Source organism: Corvus cornix, chromosome 6 (assembly GCF_000738735.6).
Source record: "Corvus cornix cornix isolate S_Up_H32 chromosome 6, ASM73873v5, whole genome shotgun sequence".
Lineage (NCBI taxonomy): Eukaryota > Metazoa > Chordata > Aves > Passeriformes > Corvidae > Corvus > Corvus cornix.
In genome coordinates, this window is record NC_046336.1 from 4,591,416 (window position 1) to 4,611,276 (window position 19,861).

General features: G+C 38.1%; 1 protein-coding gene across 6 annotated transcripts in view; it reads left to right on the forward strand.

Annotated features, from left to right (window-relative positions):
- The window catches only part of ATE1 (arginyltransferase 1), a 70,067-nt gene that overhangs the window by 34,693 nt on the left and 15,513 nt on the right, over positions 1–19,861 (forward strand). For all 6 annotated transcript variants that reach the window (XM_010408070.4, XM_039553710.1, XM_039553708.1 and 3 more), the window contains exon 11: positions 16,487–16,607. In XM_010408070.4, the coding sequence (XP_010406372.1) occupies positions 16,487–16,607 (121 nt within the window). The remainder of the gene's footprint in view (positions 1–16,486; positions 16,608–19,861) is intronic.

The following is a 19,861-nucleotide window of genomic DNA, read 5'->3' on the forward strand; positions in this document are numbered from 1 at the left end:
TTTTGTCTCTGTAAATGTCTCTTTGTGGGAATTCCCAAAAGTGACTGGGTTTGACTATTCAGAGATGGACATTGTGCAGTGCTGTGGTGGAAAAGGTTAAAACATAAGTATTGAGATAATGCTCTTCACTTTTCCTGACACAGTCCCTGTGTGAAGCTGTTCATAACCAGGCCAGATTTCAGATGTTGAGCAAAATATTAAAGTTCTTGTGTCCTACAGAAAAGTCAAATCTGTCACCAAAGTGTGAGTCACTGAAACTGGTTAATTTTATCTGTGCACTACTTTGATTGAAGCTGGCAACACTTGGAGTATTGCCTCTCTCATTTAACTCCAAATCCAGCTGCTCTTATTTTTGCTGTTTTGCTGATTATATTAGCTTTAATTAGGCAATATTGTCAAGTGGAATTTATTTGGTCTGAAAGCCTGCAACTCCTGCTTTTCCTGGCTCTGCCATATTTCACTTGTGGCCTTTACAGTAGGAGCTGACTGACAAGCCAGTTAATCAACACAAGAGATGTTTTCTCTTCAATTTTCCAGGAAAGGTTTAATGGGAGATACTTTAATGAAGCCTGGTTTAACTAAGACCTCATTAATTTTACAGGGGTATCACAGTACACTTCTCTGAAGTGTTACATGTGATCTAGAGGACAATTCATTACTATGAATGATTATTTTCTTTGTCTGAGTTTGTTTAGCTGCCAACTGTATCAAGTCTCCAAGTAAAAGTGTAATTAATGAGCAGAAGTATATTAATGAGGTTCTGTTATTTATCCTCAACCCTGATGTTAAACAGTCTAGTTTGCAAAAAGTTCAACATCAATACTTGGATGGGAATGAGAGTCCCAAAATCCTATAGAGGTGAGTGATTTGGATTTTCAGGAGGGAAAAGTGGAATCATGGATGGTGTAGTCCATCCCTTTACTGCAACACAGCTTCAGTTATATTTGTGTTAACTTTTAAGACCTGTAGGACATGTGTGCCAAGGGCCTCCCTTGATAGACTCATGCACATCTCTCTGCCTTGGTGAGAGTATATGAGAATATATATTCTTATATATTCTTGTTCTTTAGTGGTCATCTCACTGAAATTCTTTTTCTTCATGTCTCACCTAAGCTTTTCTTCCTAAAGAATAGAAGTATTATTTCTTTTTGTTGTTGTGTTTGGTTTTGTAGGATTTTTTGCAACACCCTTCTTTTTAAACCTGATGGCTACCAACATTTCTCTTCATTGGCTTCTCTAAAAACCCCCATCAACCATCCACCAAAAATACCCCTCAATTCCTTCTTCTCTCCAAGTCTCATTATTTAAGCTTTTTTTGTAATTTTTTTTTATCCATCCTAGAAGATTTTCGTCAACCAATGTATTTTTGTCCTAGAGAATGGTGGCTAAAATTAGGCCCTCAGATGCTGAGGTCAGCTTGTAACATTTGTTTATATAACATGAGTTGCTGCCTTCATTGTACTAAAGAAGATAGTAACCTCTGGAGACAAGGAGAAAGGGAGGAAAAGGGAATTGTGCAACTACAAAGTTTTCAGAATGGGCTGCATTGGGATGTTGGCTGAGTTATTTTTAGTGTCAGGGTTTGTGACTATGTGGCTGTGAAAGCAAATGTGTGTGTGCTGTTGAATTTCTCTGTGCTCCATTCTGCTTTAGGTAAATCTGTTTTAAAACTTGCATTTTCCTTTCTTTCAGGAAAGACTATTGCATTAGGTGAGTTGACAGGGCAGAGAGGGTTTTATGGTTTTCCCTTCCAGTGCATATGGAGATCTCCTGGATGAGTTTACTACTTTATTGTAGTAAATTATTATTTATAGTATTATGGTAAATACCTGAAGTGACAGCTCAAAGTAACAAATGAGGAATAAAAACCTAGAGCAAGGCTATGATAGTACTGGGTTTCAGATGATGGTAATTAATTGTATTTTCACACCAGCAGCACATCCCTGGCAGGGGAGCAGATTAATTTATGTTATCCTGTGGTAGCCACCACCATTATTTAGATGCAAGTAATTTGAAAACAAGTCTGTGCTCTCTTTAATTGGTGTTAGAGACAGTCGTTGAAGTTTGTGGAGCTTGGCAGGCGCTTGGGTGGTGCTGAGTTTTCCCAAAGATCCATGAGGGCTCTGAGAGGCTGCACAGAGAAGGGCCCCAAGCAGGAGGGTCAGTGGAGAAGTGAAACATTTTTGTTACAGCTTCTTTAAAGTTTTTTCTTAATCTAATAAAATCAGTTCCCAAAGGCTTTCAAAGGTTGCCTTACTGTGGAGACCTGGGAGCTTGATGAGTTGTTGTCTTTTTGAGTACAAATTAAAAAAAAACCTAAAAATCAACAACCCCAAAGCCCCCCTTGGTGTTTTCAGACACTGCCCCGAGGTTTCTGCTTGTCCTGTGAGAATTAACCACTGCCAAAAACTTTGTTCAGTTGTTCTAAAAGGAAGGACTGAAACTGTTCAGAGTAGTTATTTGCAATGTTAGACATGTTGGATAATTTGGGGATTCTTACTAGAAAGGTGTCAAGGGAGTAGATCGTCTTTTTTAATAGCATGGGATACTGTTTGCTTCCTCCCCTTTTCTTGTTTGGAATAAAAACGTTTTCACAAATTACACTGAGATGGGGTGACAAAAAAAGGGTATGAAAATGACTCCATTGTCAATTAATGGAAGAAGAATGGGTCTGTGGAGCAAAAGTACATAGGACCCAAAATCTGTCTTTGTCCCAACACAAATGCACTGTTGTTCTATGAATGGACAGAAGACAAGATGAGCTTTTTGTTCCACTGATCTATTGATTTCTTTTTTTTATTTATTTCAGCTATTAGGGCTAGTGCTCTCAAGGGCTGCTGAGTGATTATATGGGCAACATATCCATGATTTATTTAATGATTTTTTTTTTTCTTATGTTCTTTCCATTTTAGCCTTTACCAGTTGGCATTGTGTGGCTTGTTGTTAATTGCTTTTAACTACCTTCCATTCAGGGCAAAAGAGGAGGTGTAGAGATGTTACAGTATATTTTTAGAGACAGAAATGTTTAGAAACATTTTTGGCTGCTGTTCCTTAGATGTGCAGATCTGAACTAAACTTGTTTGACTCAAACTGATTAAAGTTTTAGTCATTTAAACTTATATTATGGCAATAAATATTGACATAATATATGCTAAGCACACAACTGTTTATAACACTTTGCTGTCTATTTTAGAAGTGTGTTAAAAGTACAGGGAAGTGTGTGAAGCTGCCTTCTTGTTTCAAGATACGCATGCACATAAGTACTGGGTGGAGCTTTATTGATTTTAAAATAAAGCAGGGTGATTGCCTGGGCAATTTTTAATTATTTTTAATTTTGAAAAGCAGGGATTATAAACTGTTAGAATGGCAACAAAGTGCTAGACTTCTGTAAGTGCAGTTCTAATTTAATACTCCCCTAATCCCATATTCGGGTGGATGTTTAATACACCCTTGAATTACCAGGTTTTGGAATGATGAGGACTTATACAGCCTATAGTATAGTTACTAATTCCAGCCCATTTGCTGCCAAACTTGTTTTTTAATGTGAAGGTGTTTATAAAGCAAAGTTTCCAAACATCTGGCATTAAGAGAAAACTGAAGTGTTGATGTTTCAGCTCAAAGACTTTGGGGATACATAATGTTAAACAGTCTGTTTTCCTAAACATGCAAGTAGACATTTGTGTACCTTAAATGGCAGTAATTCAGATGGAAGCATAATGGTGAACGTGTTCTGCCCAACTAAAAGAATAGTGTTGGGCAGTTTTACAGAGCCAGGAGCTTAATGGCTGCAAAGCTGCATGAGGAATGACTGCTACAAAATCTCCCACTATAATTTCATTTTTTTCAGCTTTGTGTGATAAAAATGAACTTATTTGACAAGAATTCCAGGATTAGAAGTTTAATATTTGTTTATAATTAAGGAGACAGAGTTTAATAACGTAAGGAGGAGTTTGAAAACAAGTCAATGTCAAAAAGAACATGTTGAAAGGATACAATTATTTTTACTGTATTGTGTCCTCAGGCAGTTATTGTTTCCTGCAAAACAGCTTAACAAAAATTCAGTACATCTCTGTCTAGCCATGTTTTCAGTGTCTTATTCCTACATTTGTTTAGTGTCCCTATTCTTGTATTCTTTCATCAATTTCTTTTATTTAGCATGGTCTCAGAGGGAGTGCATTGAAGCCCTGGGGCTCTCTCAGTTCAGTGTTTTTTCTGACAGCTAATGTAGCTGCAGCCTGGTTTTCAGTTTGGAGTGTTAAGGCAGAGAAGAGAAGAAAAGAAAACCAAACATGTCCTGGGCTCTAGGGAGGCCTTAGAGGCCCTTCCAGTGCCTAAAGGGCTCCAAGAGAACTGGAGAGGGACTTGGGACAAGGGATGGAGGGACTGGACACAGGGAATGGCTTCCCACTGCCAGAGGGGGGGGTTACTTGAGATATTGGAAGAAGTTCTTTACCGTGAGGGTGCTGTCAGATTGCCCAGTGCAGCTGTGGCTGCCCCTGGATCCCTGGCAGTGCCCAAGGCCAGGCTGGACGGGGCTTGGAGCAACCTGAGACAGGGGAAGGTGTCCCTGCCCATGGCAGGGGGTGGAATGAGCTGAGCTTTGAGGTCGCTTCCAACCCAAACCATTCCATAGCCCTGTGATTGCAAGATGATGGGAAGCTGGTGGGGGCTGTGGTGGCAGTTCACATTCTGCTTCTTGCAGCATTGGGGCTCTTGCCTCTCACAGATGTTTGGGCTGGAGGTGGATGTGGTCCCACTTCACTTCCCAGTTTTCCAGCCTGGGACACCACGAGCCATCTCTTCAGGGGTGGCAAAACGGTGATGCTGTTGCACCACAGGCTTTGTCTGTTCTGAGCCTGCTGCAGGGATGGCTGCAGTTCAGGCCTGTGGCTTGAGCTCCACGTGCTGGGATGGTCCCAGGGTGGTCAGATGCTCTCCTGCTGAGAGGGGACTCCTGGGAGAACACAGAGGCTTTGTTTACAAATTCCCCTCTCCCAGCAAACAAAGCAGGCTTGTTTAACAAACACTCGACAAACAAAACCGACCTAAAATTAGAATGCTTGTTTCATGAATGAAAACTCACTATGAAAATGAACATTTTTAGGGACAATAGAAGAAACTTCTCCTAAAGCGCACGTGTTTTGATGGTCCAGAATTTTCGTACAGATACTTGTTGATCCTTTGTGCAGATAGCTGTTGCTTTGGTTGCTGTTAAGGTTTAAGGTCTAACATATGCTTGGAACACTGGTAAAGTGAGCCTTTTTATTTATTTATTCAGTTTTTAATCTGCAGATGTAAGGGAGACAAGTGGGTTTAGATTTTTTGGCAGAGGTGCATTACTCTACCCTTGTAATACAAATTGTAGACACTGAAAGACTGAGATTTATCACTGCCTTTTTTCCTCCTTCAGATTTTTAGTCTGAATAACATCTTTGTGTGTGCATTAAGGATACATTACCACGAATTTCACAATATTACTTATTTAAGATCCTGCAAAAATGAAGATTGTACTTACGAACTTGACTGTGCTGTTGTCTACCTTTGTCCTACAACTTTACTCTTTTTCTTCTATCCTAAAATTACTGTTAACATCTATTTGCATTTACGTGCCGCTGGTTTTGAGGTTGTTTCTTCAGTACTGGGCTGTGTCCATTTCAGTGTTAAATGACTAAAGATAAATTACTTGGCTTTTACTAAATTTTTTATTGCTGGTCTTAAAAAAACTTGTCTAGTGTACCATGTATTGGTAGAAAGCCTTGAAGTTAAAAACCTTGTACTGTTCTGAATTACTGATTTCAGAATATTATTTCTTGTTCTTAGATGTATGAAAGCAACTAGAAATGAAAAGAGCTAGACTGACAAATTTTAGTGACCTTGTTTTTCAACATGATCTAATTGCATAAAGTTTGAAAACCCCACATAGCATATCTTAATCTAAAGCCAACATCATGCATCTGAATTCTTAATTAGGGGTGTATTTCAACTTGTGAGTATCAGTGTTTCACAACTGGCAAAGCTGTCAATTAGTCTGTTATTTATTATGTCTTGAAATATTCCACAGGCTGAGTCGGTAGCTGGGCATGAGAAGCATGAAATTATTTATTCAGTATAAGGCTACCCTCGCCCAGACTTCCTTGGGAAGGTCTTATTTTCTTGCCCTCAGAGTCTGGATGGATTTTTGGCAAGTTCTGTGTGGTTTTGGCTGGGTTTTTTGGAACCCTGTTGGAGGCTGGAGCAGGACATTGGGGAAGTCCAGGACAGGAGTTCCCAGTGGTGTGTGATGGTCTGGGCAGTCACACAGGGAGAGCTGAGCTGGAAAAGGGGCTCTGAGTGGGGTGAAGGGTTGAGTTTTAGAGAAACTGGGAGAAGGGAAGGTTTGGGGCTCTGGGGAAAACTCTCTGAAGAGAGTCAGAGACACTGGGAAAGTTTGGACACTGATAGACACTGGGAAAAAGGGCTTGTAAGTAACCACAGAACACAATAGCTCTGAAGGTAGACATGCAGGCAAAGAAGAGTCAAAAATGTCAGAAATCCAGAGAAACTGGGCAGGAAGAAAAGCAGGTTTCCATGTGCCTGTTGGTGCACAGGTCTGAGCAACTTTGTCCAGGAGCTGGGGATGTGCAGTTGTATTAAGTTGCAAGAGCAATGTGTGTGTTGTGCATGGATAAAATGAGTAAATGGAGACTTCATAGGTACCTGAAAAGAAGATATATAGAATATACCTGCTTTCTTCTTGTTGTCCTTTAGGATTGTTGCTTTAGAAGGTGAGAAAAACCAGTTTGAAGTGAGTTTTATGTCACAAAATAATTTCTTGTCGTTATTGCAAAAGATGAAGAAACTAATTTACATTGGTTCACTGTTTGGCACATCATAACCACAGCCAATGCTTTTATAAAATGAAAATAAAAGATTGTGTACTCTGCCCTGACACCCATTTCTATCATGCTGGTGCTTTAATTCTGTTGAATTTTAATTTTCTGCTTCTCACTGTGCAGTTGTACAGAAAAAAAAAATTAAAGCGTGCTCACTTTCATTTAAATTCTCTCAATTTAATTTTGTTTATCTATTTTTTCTATTAAGTAAACACGGTGTGTGGTGTTTTTACTTTGATAACTACATAGCAGAAGCCTCTTTGACAGGGAATTAATTTAGTTTTCGTGTGGCATATGTCCATAAGCTACAGATGAAAGCTGTTCTTTTAGATGTGACTCCAGCTAGAGAGGTATTAATGAATGTTTCAAGCTATTTGATATCAGTGTGACAATATTGTGTCTGGAAGGATAAAGCGTGGCTATGATCTATTAGGCTGTGCATATTTTTCCTGTGATTATTTCACCTTACATAAAATATAAGAAAACAAACTTTAACTTTTAATTTCATACATTTAATTTAATGAACTCAAAAAATACTGTCAGTTTATGGCAACCCTTCAAGAGAAAGATATGGGATCCACATGATTGAAACACTCACTTCTTTTTCTTGGGGTGTTTTTTTTTTTTTTTTGTTTCTCTTCTTTTGCTTCTCCCAGCTGCCAAAATAAACTCCTTTTGAGCTAGACCTAAGTCAACAGAGTTGGTGTGTCTCTAATGAAGAATTCCTCTCGAGGCCCCCACTTGGGTTTTATCTTTTTGTCATAGTTCTTTTTAATCTCCCTTTCCAAGTTTAATGCTAGGGTCTCCTTAAGAATTTCTGCTGCAGATTCAAAGTAAACAAGGTCAATTTCAGTAATCATATGACTTTTATTCCCCCAAACTCTTTGATTTTTTTGCAGTAAAAAGGAAATTCATATTATATTTTTTTCTGTAATATAATTAAAAATATGAAGTTGTTGAAAAAATTGGCTAAAATTCAAGTAAGTTAATAGCCTTCAAATGTACAAGCTTAACTCTTCTTTATTGTTGTTTCCCACTTAAGTTTCTCAAATTGTGCTGGTTTTTTTAGCATTCTTGAGTAGCCTCTATATGGACAAGACAGACACTGGCTTCCAGCTCCAGAACAACTGTGTGGTTCCATCTTTAATTAGCTTGTTCCCAACTGAATTTTAAATGGCAATTTCCAGTAAATGTTAGCTGATTTTATATATTTTATTTACAATCACAGAATCATTTTTGCTGTAAAATGTTTTGAACACACAACCCTTTGAGTTCATAGGGGATCTCAGTCTCTCAATGTGCACCAGTACGCTTTGAATTAGAAACATTCCTTGGAATTTCAGTCTCGTGTGGATGTCGCTGTTCTGCCAGTTTAGTGTCACTGATACTAAATATTAAGCATGTGAGAAAGATAAAATGGCAATATTTGAAGCTATGGAAAGTTTTTGTATTCTTAATAATGTTCTTAATAGTCTAATGTTCTTAATATTCTGGTGGCAGTCTCTGGAATTCCATCCAGTAGAGTTTTCCTGTAAGTACCATCTCATATCAGCATCTCCTTTTTTTGTGTACATCAAACACAAAGTTTATGTAACAGCACTGAAAGCCAATCTTGGTTTCAGTAGTCTGTTTTAATAAAATGCACAGATTAGGAGATATAAACAAGAAAAAAAGAGAAAGGAACCTTGAGAAATGTAAAGAAGGCAAAATAGACACATCATAGTTTGGTGGTGTAAAATTACTTAGAAAATACGCTTGAAAAGTGGTCCTAATTTTCTGTAAGCTCCATACCTGTAGTATTTCTCTTTGTTTCTCATTTTCAAGAGTTGTCTTCAAACTTGTCTGTCGTTTGGATATTATTATTTCAGCTTTGGATAAACAGTCACCCTGGGGCAGTCCAGAATCCATAAATTTGCTGTTGCTGTCATCAAAGGTCTGGAACCAGGGTACAATAGCAATTTCAGGGTAAATAATGCACTTTATTGATCTTGAAGGAACCTTTTTGTAATGGTACTGTTGGCTCTGCAGTGTGAAACACCATCTCCAGGGCAAATTCAGCCTGGTAGGTTTAATCTAAACAGTGAATGCTACTGAAATCTTAAGAATCACAAATGTAGAATTTGTATGTATATATCTGTCCATCTTTCTTGCTGAGAGTAGGAGGTATGGAGTGGGAATAGGCACAGATATTTCATGTCCTGTGTCTGAGTTTGGAGATGTTACCTTACACTGGACACCCACTGGCTTGAGTAAATCTCTTAAGTGCAAAGAATAGGAATATAAAGGATTGACAACTGCCCCCCTGCAAATCTTTAAATTAAATTTTCCTAAGTATTCATGTAAATATGCGTGTGTCTATCTAGTCATCAAATTTTTATGATGTAATTCCTGAACATACACTTTTTTTTTTTTCCTCTTTTGTGCAATCCTGATCATGGCTTTATTGCAGACACAGTGGCTTCGATATGGTGACTTTATCTAAAGAGAATGGCTTTAGTTGATTAGATCAAAAGGAAAACTCTCATTTACTGCTCTTTATAAATGAGAAAGGACAATCCCTTAGCAAGAAGTCTTGGAGGAGAGAGCAGTGCTTGAAAGTGGCTGTGAGAGGATGACCAGGGCTGTGTCTTATCTTTAGCTCTGGACAATTGCATCCCAAGCTGATAAGGCAGAGATGATGCAGCAGCCCTCTCTGAGGCTCTCAACCGTACTAATTAGTGCTGACTTTAAAACTTGAAACCAGAATTATCTCATTGATTCATACGGTGGTGTTGGAGAGGAGAACCGTCGGAGTGTGGTCATGGATGTGCTTTATCTCAAGCAGTGCTTTGTTGGCTTCTTGGATCCTATGGATGGCGTGTTTAGATATTAATGTGCAGCAGGTCATAGCTTGAAGCTCAACATAAACACCCAGAGCCTCCCTTGGCATGTTCTATTCAGTCAGGGGAGGGAAAGATAACATTGGCATAAAAAAGGAGGAAGAGGAGCTGCATAGACTTGAAGACTAAGGGGGAAAAGAAAAAAAAAATCAAAATGTGTCCCAAATGTTCCCTTTCCACCTCAGAGGAAAGCAATTTTTTCTCTCGCAGCCCATGAGCCTTTTCAGACACCTGTTGGCTGTTTCCCAGTATCAAAAACAAGCTAGAAAGTGTTGAATATTTCAGATAATTTCTGTGAAAGAGGACAAGGGGAAAGCAGCTATTTGGAGTGTGCACTAAGCTACAAAGATAGCAGAATCCTAAAAATTTAGGGGATTGCTAGGAATAGCATGTGTTGGGAAAACAGAGAAACAGTAAAAGTTTCTGAAGGTATTTTGAGGGGAAGGGGGAATATTTCTTTAAAAGTACTTCTTTGCAGAGCACCCTAGGCAAATAAAGGACTGAGATTTACCTTAAATCTCAGTGAAATTTAAGATAATTTAATTCCACTTTTGTAGTGGGTTAAGAGCATGTAGGCAGTTAATGGCCAAATAATTACATGATAATTGTAGGATATTGAATGCGAAACTTGGCTGCTTTCCTTTTTGACTTGTACTCATTGTCTTAATCTGTTTTACGCTTACCTGAAATACTTTATTTACCTGAGGGACACTATAAAAACCTCCTGAAATGCTTTTTTTTTTTTATATTTAGTGAAGTACATCCAAGTATGAACATATAGTCAGTATTTGTAGGAAATTATTTTGTTTGACATGTAGAAACAAGTGTCAGAAGTATTTTTGCTTTGGGTTTATCATTAGTTATTTCTCTTAATACATTACACGGACTTGGGAAATAAACAAAAAAGAGGTGCAAGTTGGTAAATTATATACAAATTTGCTTTGGACAGTCAGTTTAAACATCATTAAGGAATATTTAGAAAGACAATTAAAAGAAGTAATGACATTATTAACTGATCTAGATAAGGGTTGGAACTAGATGACCTTAAAGGTCCTTTCCAGCCCAAACCATTCTCTGAGTCCATATTTCTGTTGGAAATAGAACATCAAATTATATTTACATTTCACTTACAGGAAACCAAAGAATATGAGAGAAGGGTGGGTGTTTGCTCTGAGTTTCCATGTTTGATGTGTCTTGGGAAGCACCTTACAGCTCCCTGGCTGCCTGTAAAATTCCCTTAACATAGATTTTGTGCCTGTGCTGATGTAATTAAATGAGAATAAACACGTCTTTCTGAAGAGCAAGGGCTGGCACTCCATGTACTTGAGTTCTGTGAGTTACCAAATAGATTTTGGTTATTATTCATAACATCATTTAAGGATTACAACACATTATTCTTTAATGAAACAGAAAGGTGGCTAAGCTCTCAAGAATGCAACTCTGGGATCCTAAAAGTATGGAGTCCATAATTATTTCAAAGTTTGCAGCTTGGACAAGAGCAGCTTGTTTGATCCTGGCACTGGAGTTTCAGGCAGCCGGGTGAAATCCAAGTTGTTAATTGAGTGACCCAGTGATGTAACTCCTCTTTGGTGTATACTTTGCTGTAAGCTCAGTAGTTTTTGGTGGTAAAGGTGAAGTCTCCAGCCGTCCCTCCTGGGTAAACAGAGCTGCTTGCTTCATTCTCTGCCTATTGCTTATGGGGTTTTGTTTGTTTAAGAAGATGCTTAAAACAGTGACTGCGAGGTGGGAGTGAATTTGTGCAGGTAGTTTTGGGGCAGGGGGGTTTTTTGTTGTTTTTCTGAAGTCTTTTTGGCCTTGCACAGCTGGAGGCCATGTGAGAGTCTGGAAGAACAGAAGGGTTAGGATGTGCAGTTCTTTGTCCGGGCTGGCATGGCCATCCCGGGAAAACATGGCAGGTCGAGTTACTGGCCAAGGGCTCTCCTGGGGATCCATAAACTCTATTTCTGTTTATGTAATGAAATCAGGGAGCAGGGGTCTGCTGCAGCACTCTGCTGAGAGGATTCCAGGGGGTTGTCTTTCAGGGGAAAGGCTGAATTCAATAAAGCCGAGGTTGGCTGCACGGGCAGCGCTGCCCAGCTCTAATGGGTCCCTGTTGGCAATTTGGGGTGGCTTTGTTTGTGTAGCCAGAGCACTTCTTTTTAAGCAGCTGGCTGGAAATGGAGATGAAGGCAGTCTTAATTCACTTTTAATAAAAGATCAATGGTTTTATTTTGAAAAAATAGAATACAGATGTAAACTGTACCTGATAAAAGAATTAAATGTGAGTTTAACCTTCCTATTTTGTTTTTTCAGTGCTACTGGTGCTCGACCTTCATTTTTGAGACTATTGTTTTTCCTGGTAGTTTTACATTTTAAGATTTACTTAGACTACAAAAACAAACTCTGCTGGTGTTTTTCATCTCAAGTGCTTACCAAATCCCTCAGATTTTGCAAAATATTTAAAAAGTAATCTCCAGACTAAAGTCTCATTAAAACCTGTGCCCTTCCTGTGGAATAAAAGTTCAGAGAAGTTCTGGCTGATTGTAATTCGAAAACTGTAAAACAAAAACCATCATGGTGTGAAGTATTAATTTAGGCTCGGCAGTCTCTCTGTAAAATTTATTTCCAGAAGCTTCCAATTAAAATACAGCATGTCTAATTGTATAAGGGAAAGCACCTTGAAGGCTCTCTCTTTTATATGATATAGGAGGAAAAATGGCCCAACCATTAGTGACAATAAAACATCTTGCAGTAAAAACATCATTTTTTATTAAAAACCAGTCACATTTATGTTGCAATGAGTTGACTTGGTAGAAAGAACCATGTGCTCAGGAATTTCTTAGCCGTACTAATTTTCAGTATTGTTTTTTAGTCAAGCCATTCGATAGATTAGTCAGATATTTATCTTTTTGTATGTTTATCTAATCTTTTTGTATCTTTAATCTAATTTGTATCTTTAATCTAATTTGTACCTTTATTATGCATTGGGCTGTTACACTCCTTGCTCCATGCAATTTAAATGGTTTCCCCGCCGTGGCTCTTTCCCCTCTTTCAAAGAAGAAATAGCAAAATTGGAAAAAGGATGGGTTGACTGGGGTGGTTAAAGGTATGGAATACCTTACCTCATGGTGCTGTAAAAAATTTAATTCCCTTCAGTCTGATGGAGGAATCACAGAATGGTTTGGGCTGGAGAGGACCTTAGAGATCACCCAGTCCCACCCCCTGCCATGGGCAAGGACACCTTCCACTCGACCATTTTTTTCCTAATTCCCAAAAACATTTCCAAAAACCCACATTTTATGTCTCAGATATTTCTTGGCGAAATGTAGATGCAGAGAGAGAAATATGTGCAGTTGTTTGATATTGACAGAATTCATTTCATCAGCAGGTGGTATTGGGTTTGAGAAGCTGAAACCTGAGACAGTGCTTAGGGATGGTCTGTAAGATGATACTTTTTGTTGAAAATCTTGTAGTTGAATATTCCCAAGATGGTCTGGACAACTTAAACAGTTCTACTGTGCAAGAGCTTGTGTATAATGAGATAAGAGAAAGCAAAATATTTTCAGTTGTGAACTCTTACCGTAGACAGAATCACTTCTGAAATGAATACTGATTTAATCGGAAGCCAAAGAGAAATGATTTTCAAAATCAGTTTTGCAAATCTGATTAAGTTCTACTGTTATAAATCCCTCTGCAGCACTTCCCTTTAGGAGATCCCCTTTTTATTTTGGATTTATGTTGGGTGTATACTGTAAATCAGTATTAAGAATAAGGAGGAATATAAATAGTATGCTCAGAGGCAATTTATTTAGATGATGTAATCATTTCAGAATGAGTAATGAAATTTGAACATTTTTCTTGAAGTACAGATGCTCGTGTACATGAGGCATAGTCTGTGTGGGTTCTCAGGTTTAGATGTTTTTGCAGTCCAGGAATAACGGGAGAGTGGAAAAAGGTAGGAAGTGGATTCATAGTGGTTTATTTTCATATTGAGGTTTTAAATATTCTGAAGAAAGTAAGTAAATTGAGAGTGTGTGCTTATGGAAAGGGTGGGGGGAGGCAAAAGCCCTTAGAAATCATTTAATTTGATTTAATAAAGTCCTGTGGGTTCCCTTTTTAATTCTGTCAATATAGACATAGTGCAAATGCTGTTCATTGGGAAGCTCACCTGGGTACATCCTGTGTTCCCCCTTCCTCTGTGGAGTGAGTCATGGGATGTGGGTTTGACCAGCAGTGTAAATAAAACACCTTTACAGGAGAACTATCTTAACTTCTGGGGTGTTTGGAAACACTTCTGGGAAGGGAGGATATCAAAGAGAATCAAGGGCTTCTTTCGTTTTTGCCTCTAATTCCACTGAGTGTCCTGGGTCAGTGATGTGTCATCCCCGCAGCCTCCTGTGCCTTCAGGGAAGTTTATGAACAAGTTCCTAAATTGGGGGGTAAGAAAACATCTAAAGGAAGTCAGAACTATTTTTTCCCTTTCCTCTCCGAATTACGATATTTTGATGCCCAAAATAAATATTGAATCTACAGTGATGGGTTGGATAATCAATTTTTCCCTTTGCTGTGCTGCTCAGTGCTAAAGAAGGGTTCTTCTAATTATAACCAAACCAGTAATGCTGCAATGCAGTTAATTTTATACATCCCATTTTATGACAGACTGTAATGTTACAGAAGTAAGTGGGAAATGTAGGAATAGGGCTGCATAGTGATTTTCATGTGTGGGATTCACAAATGTGATAAATTTCAAGATGTGGGAGCAGGGTCTTCTAGGGAAACTGAGTGTCAGGGCTGTCTTTTCTTACAACCATGAGTTAAGCTCATGCTACTAGGAAAGATTAATTTGCCACTTGTATTTTCTGTGCTTAAGCAACAGCTCTGAAAGACAGTTCCTTGGCTATTTCTGCCTTCTTGGCCAGTTGAGAAAATGTCTTTAAATCAACAAGTAATTATGTTCTAATTTTTTTAAAATATGACTGAAAAGGCATATTTTTTCCTCAAGTCCTTAAACTGTTTCATCTGAGTAATGATGATTAAAAGTGTTCTCTAAACACTACCTTCACACAGCTTTCAACTATTTCTGTTTAGCGAGCATAACATTTCAAAGTGGTTTATTTAAAAATGTCACTTCCATCCTCTGGCTTTAGAGGGTTTTCTGGGGTCTTGAGGTTTAAGTTTCTAAATGGAATTGGAGGAATATTGTTTTAATTCAATACAAAAATTTGCCTTTAATTAAAAAAAAAAGCCAACAAAACCAAAAGTGGTAGTTCCAAGTCAATCCCAATTGTTTTTCAAATGAGAAAATAAATCATACAGACCTTTTCAGAAAAGTACCTCAGGTATTTGACAAGGTTCAACATGAAACTTGGTTATTTTTATCTCTTTTACATGGACAGTGATGACTTTTTATCAGAGATAATTCTTGTATTTCCTTCTCAACAATTTACTGTTGCTGGGAAATATATTTTAAAAAGTTAATTTTTCCATAAATATGAAGAGTTGAACAGTAAGAGTATAAAAAGAATTGGGAATTCCTGGTGGTTCTGATTCTCCAAAACTGGGTGTTACTGCATAAGGGTGTCCCTAAAGGAATGTCTTCATCTCTAGGCTGCAGTCACAGGAATTTTGTATTGTCCCTTCCCAAACAGTTGCTCAGCCTCATGTTAGGCTTCTTTGCCTTTTATCAGAGCAGATACTGGGCAGTAAATCAGCTTCATCTCAAGATGATAATCTTAATTATCCATTTAATGTAATTGATGTGAAGGACTCTTAATGGCACCAACTGCAGTGTGACTTCTGATAATGCCCAGTCTTTTAATTTTTAATTTGTATCCTGAAATTTTTTCATTCTCTTTACTGTATGGCTGTTTTTCAAGCTGAGATGTGTAATGAATTTGCAAGTTAAAAATTAATTTGCTGTTGCCACCATATGGCTCTGAACATTGAGAGTGTATGGGTTGCATGAGTAATGGCTCAAAGATAAAATTTTGACTTAAGTTATAGGCCGCTGAATAATCTTATTTTAAATCAAATGAACATCTGATTAGGGGAGGTTATTATTGCTGAGGTGGTGACTTTCTGTGTAGCTGGAGGGAAAATAATTAAGGCTGTTTAGTTTCTGGGAATGTCTGCAAAGAATATCTTCTTAATAAATCAGCAAAAAAAATTGGTAGAATTTTACCAATCATTACCTGTAAGCTAATCCAGGAAAAGCTCCATGAATTAAAGTGTTACTATTTAAGCAGCAATGAACGAAATGCTCCATCACTAATGTAATAAAAATAGCCTCCTGCTTACTGTTCAGTGGGGTTTTTATTAGATTTTTTTTTTTTTTTTGGTCTCCTTTATTTGCTAGAATTACCAACACTTGAGATGAGCTGCTTTTGGAGGTGCTGAGTTTTTTAGTGTTGGCCCCAACCCAGCAGAACTCCAGAGGATAACTTAAATACAGAGTTCCAGTGAGCAAAGCCAAAACTTTCCTAGTTCATCTTGGATATCGTGGAAGTGTGTTATGTTAATTTTACATTTTCATCACGTGCCAAGGTTGAGTTTGTGCTCCTGAGATGGTGCTGAAATGACTAAAGCCTGTGATTTCACTGAACACTCATTTGGTGTAGATTAGATTAAAAACTATTCCTTGCTCTTTGGAAAATCAAATTGTAGCCAGAGTGTTCTTGTGCAACTGATATGACTGCTCTCTTTTTGGGTTTTTTTTCCATCTTTTCCCCTTCCCAGGGTCAGTACAGGCCCTCTGACCTGCTGTGTCCAGAGACCTACGTGTGGACACCCATTGAGCAATGCCTGCCCTTGCTCGAGCACTCCAAATACTCCCGCTTCAACCAGGATGGAAAAGCAGGTAAGGTTACAAGGAACGATGTGTCTGTAATTTGTCTGTCTTTTTATAACTGCTGCTTTTATATCTGCTGCTGAAGCAGTATGGAAATCTTGCCTGTAAAGGATGAAAAGGGTACAATCCACAGCTCCTGCAGCAAACACTAGTAAAAGAGAATTTTATCTTTTAAGCAATGCACGTTTTAAGTACATTCTGTCCTGTAGACTATAAGTAGTTCAAAATTAACACATATTGCTGCCTTTCAGATTATTTTCAAATTATATTTGCTATTCTGGGCATGAACAAAACCAGTCAAATAATTGTTCCTCACTTACATTTCAGTTGGGTGAATGCATAAAGGAATTAAGTTGGAATCAATACAGGAAAGTGGAAGAACTGGAGAAGCTTAAAAGCGTCAGGTGCTTTTGTTAAGAAACAAAGTGTCAGATTTAGTTTAACAATCAGTTAAACATTCAGTTTAACAGTCATTGGATGTGAAGAACACAATAAACAGCAGAAGCACCTTAAACATCTTGACATAGTTTTACACATTGTGTAAAATAGGTACTTAGTGATTTACCAGGATTGACTGGTTGAAAATATTACTGACCAGAACACAATGCAGTGATGCTAATGTAAAACAAGGCAATCAAATGGAAAAAAAAAACCCATGTATTTGCTTTAGTTACTGACTCTCTGGGAGCTGTGTTAGAGGATGCTTGGTGTTGTGCTTGGGGGGAAAGGGAATAACTTTTGTTATTAATTACGACTTGTTGAATATCCTCCTCTTGAAGTTTTCTTTCTCCTGTGAGTAACAAATGAGTGTGGCTGTGATACTATTCAGAGATGTGTGGTATTATTCAGCTCAAGAGCATGTAACACTGTGGTCTGTTTCTAGACACCAAAGCACAGATTTACCTGAGTCTCAGTAGTCTTCAGCAGCTACTTCTTTCTTTTTACTCTTTTTACTTTTTGCTTTATTTTTCCTTTTTGATCCTTTTACTTTTTACTGTAGTTTAGTAGGACTCCCTAGGCAGTTAACTGTTTGAAGGGCAGGATGTAGGTAAATTAAAGGAATTTGAAAAGACTGCTTAAGCAGGACTGTGGAGTTCTGGAAATGCTGTTGAGTTCCTTGCTTTTCCTCACCTTGTGGCTGTTACTTGGTTGCTCAACAGGAACACTACTACTACTACTACTACTACTACTACTACTACTACTACTACTACTTATAAGAACTACAAAGCAAGGTTCAAGTAAATACATCATTCTTAGATTGATGAGGGGAAATTCGAAAAAAATTACAAAAGTAGAAGGAAGAAGGGAATGGTTTTGGAGGCCAGTGGTATTTGGGATACTCTTGGTATTCAGAAAGGAGAGTGCTAAACTGGTGCCTGTGAAGGTGTTAACCCCGTGCAAGCAGAGGGGCAGCATCTTCTGGATGGTGTGAAATCCCTGTGGCATAGCAGGCATTTGGAAACCACAGGAAACAAAGCTTTGAGTCGTTATCAGCACAGAATATCTCGCTCCAGACACTGCTGGAACTGTGACTTGTGTCCTGTGGTTTAAGGAAATTAAAACATAGCTGCACATTGAGATGCTTTGGGCCTGCTGGGAGCTTGTAGGCATCGGGGGTTTGAGTTGCTGCTCAAAGGAAGCCATTTCTCACCAGTGAAATCAGTTCCCTTCCTCATTCTTTATGTTCTCCAACAGTCACTAATACGAGTTTAATGACGTTACAGTGAATTTTAAAAAGCAATACAAATGATGGTGTGCTTTATTCCTCTTGAATCAGCTTTCTGTAGCACTATCCATAATTATGTTGGTTAAGTAGGGCATGATTTATCAGGAGTGGGACTTCCAACGTTGAAACCAAGAGCAATAACCAGATCCAATAAACAATTGGGAGAAATGATGTGACTTTCATTGCTGCCTGGGGCAGTGAAGCAGTCACTGGCAATGGTCATCTTCTAATACTGTGTGTAATGTCAGAAAATTTCAGAAATATCATTTCATACTAACTTTTTCATAATTAGTATGAGACATAACTCATGGGTTCATAATTTTCCTGAGTTTTTGAACGTGTTTTCCTTCCTTTAGAAAAAAAAAAATCTAAAAATTTATTAGGTAAATTTACCCATTTCCAGTTCAGGAGAGTGTGTTATGTGCTTTGACCTTTCAAACCTCTGTAATATGGAAAGGATTTTTGAGTATTCATACACATTACATTGCAGAGCTCCTTCCTAATTAAGATTTATTTTTACTTTTCTGGAATAAAAATAAAAAGATGCTCATAAAAAGTGGGTTGGTTTTTTTCTTAAGTGTAAGAAAATATTTATTTATATAACTCATGTCTTGAAACAGATCCTTCATTTTTGTTGTCTGTTCACTTTGAAAAATGTAGACGACCTGGCATCATCTTATAAATGAGAGAGATTTATGAAGATTCTGATATTACTAACCAGTGGCCAGGCATTTATTCAGAACTAAGTAAGTAGTTAGTGAGGTGGTGCACTAACAGAGGGTTTGAATACTGATGCAATCTGGAAATGGAGATAGTGCTAAACTTCATTTCATGGCCATTAGCTGTAAGTACAGATGGAGATATGCTAAAGAAAGACAAAGTTAATTAAAAGGTTGCTCTGCAGTCAGTGACTTTGATAACACATCAAGCTGATGAGCAGAAGTCAGTCACATGATAGCATTTGCTGAAATATTCCTGGGCACTCATTAGCTTCCTCCTCCCAAACTGCTCCTCAGGGTTTTACTCCATTGGTAACTTCACTAGCAGCCTTACCCATGAAACAAGAGCAGTATGGAAAGAATTATAAATAATTTACTGATATCCTGGCAATATTCTTATCCTTCCAGTTTCTATTTTCTAGACTAACTCAGTGGCATGTCTTCTCTCTTTCTAACATCTCTTGAGGTTTTCGGTTTGTTGCTTCTGGGAGAAGTCTGTGAAAAATGTCTTCATGAAGCAAAATTTTTATGAAAATCTACTTTTGGGATGGTAATTAAGTTAGTGAGAAACTTCAAATCTTTCTGTCAGTGCTGGACTGCCAAGACCTTTAAAAAGAAACTTCAGATGAGGACAGATACAATCCCAGTCTAAGAGTGGTGGCTTCAAAACCTTCATAGTTACATGACTGTGTCACATAATTCGGGGTGTACATGGTGCCAGCCAGGGCGAACATGGGGCTGTTACCCAAGTGAAAAAGCTTTATCCAAACTTTTAGGCGTGGCCCACAGCAATCCCAGTGGTGGAAGCTGCTTCCCAC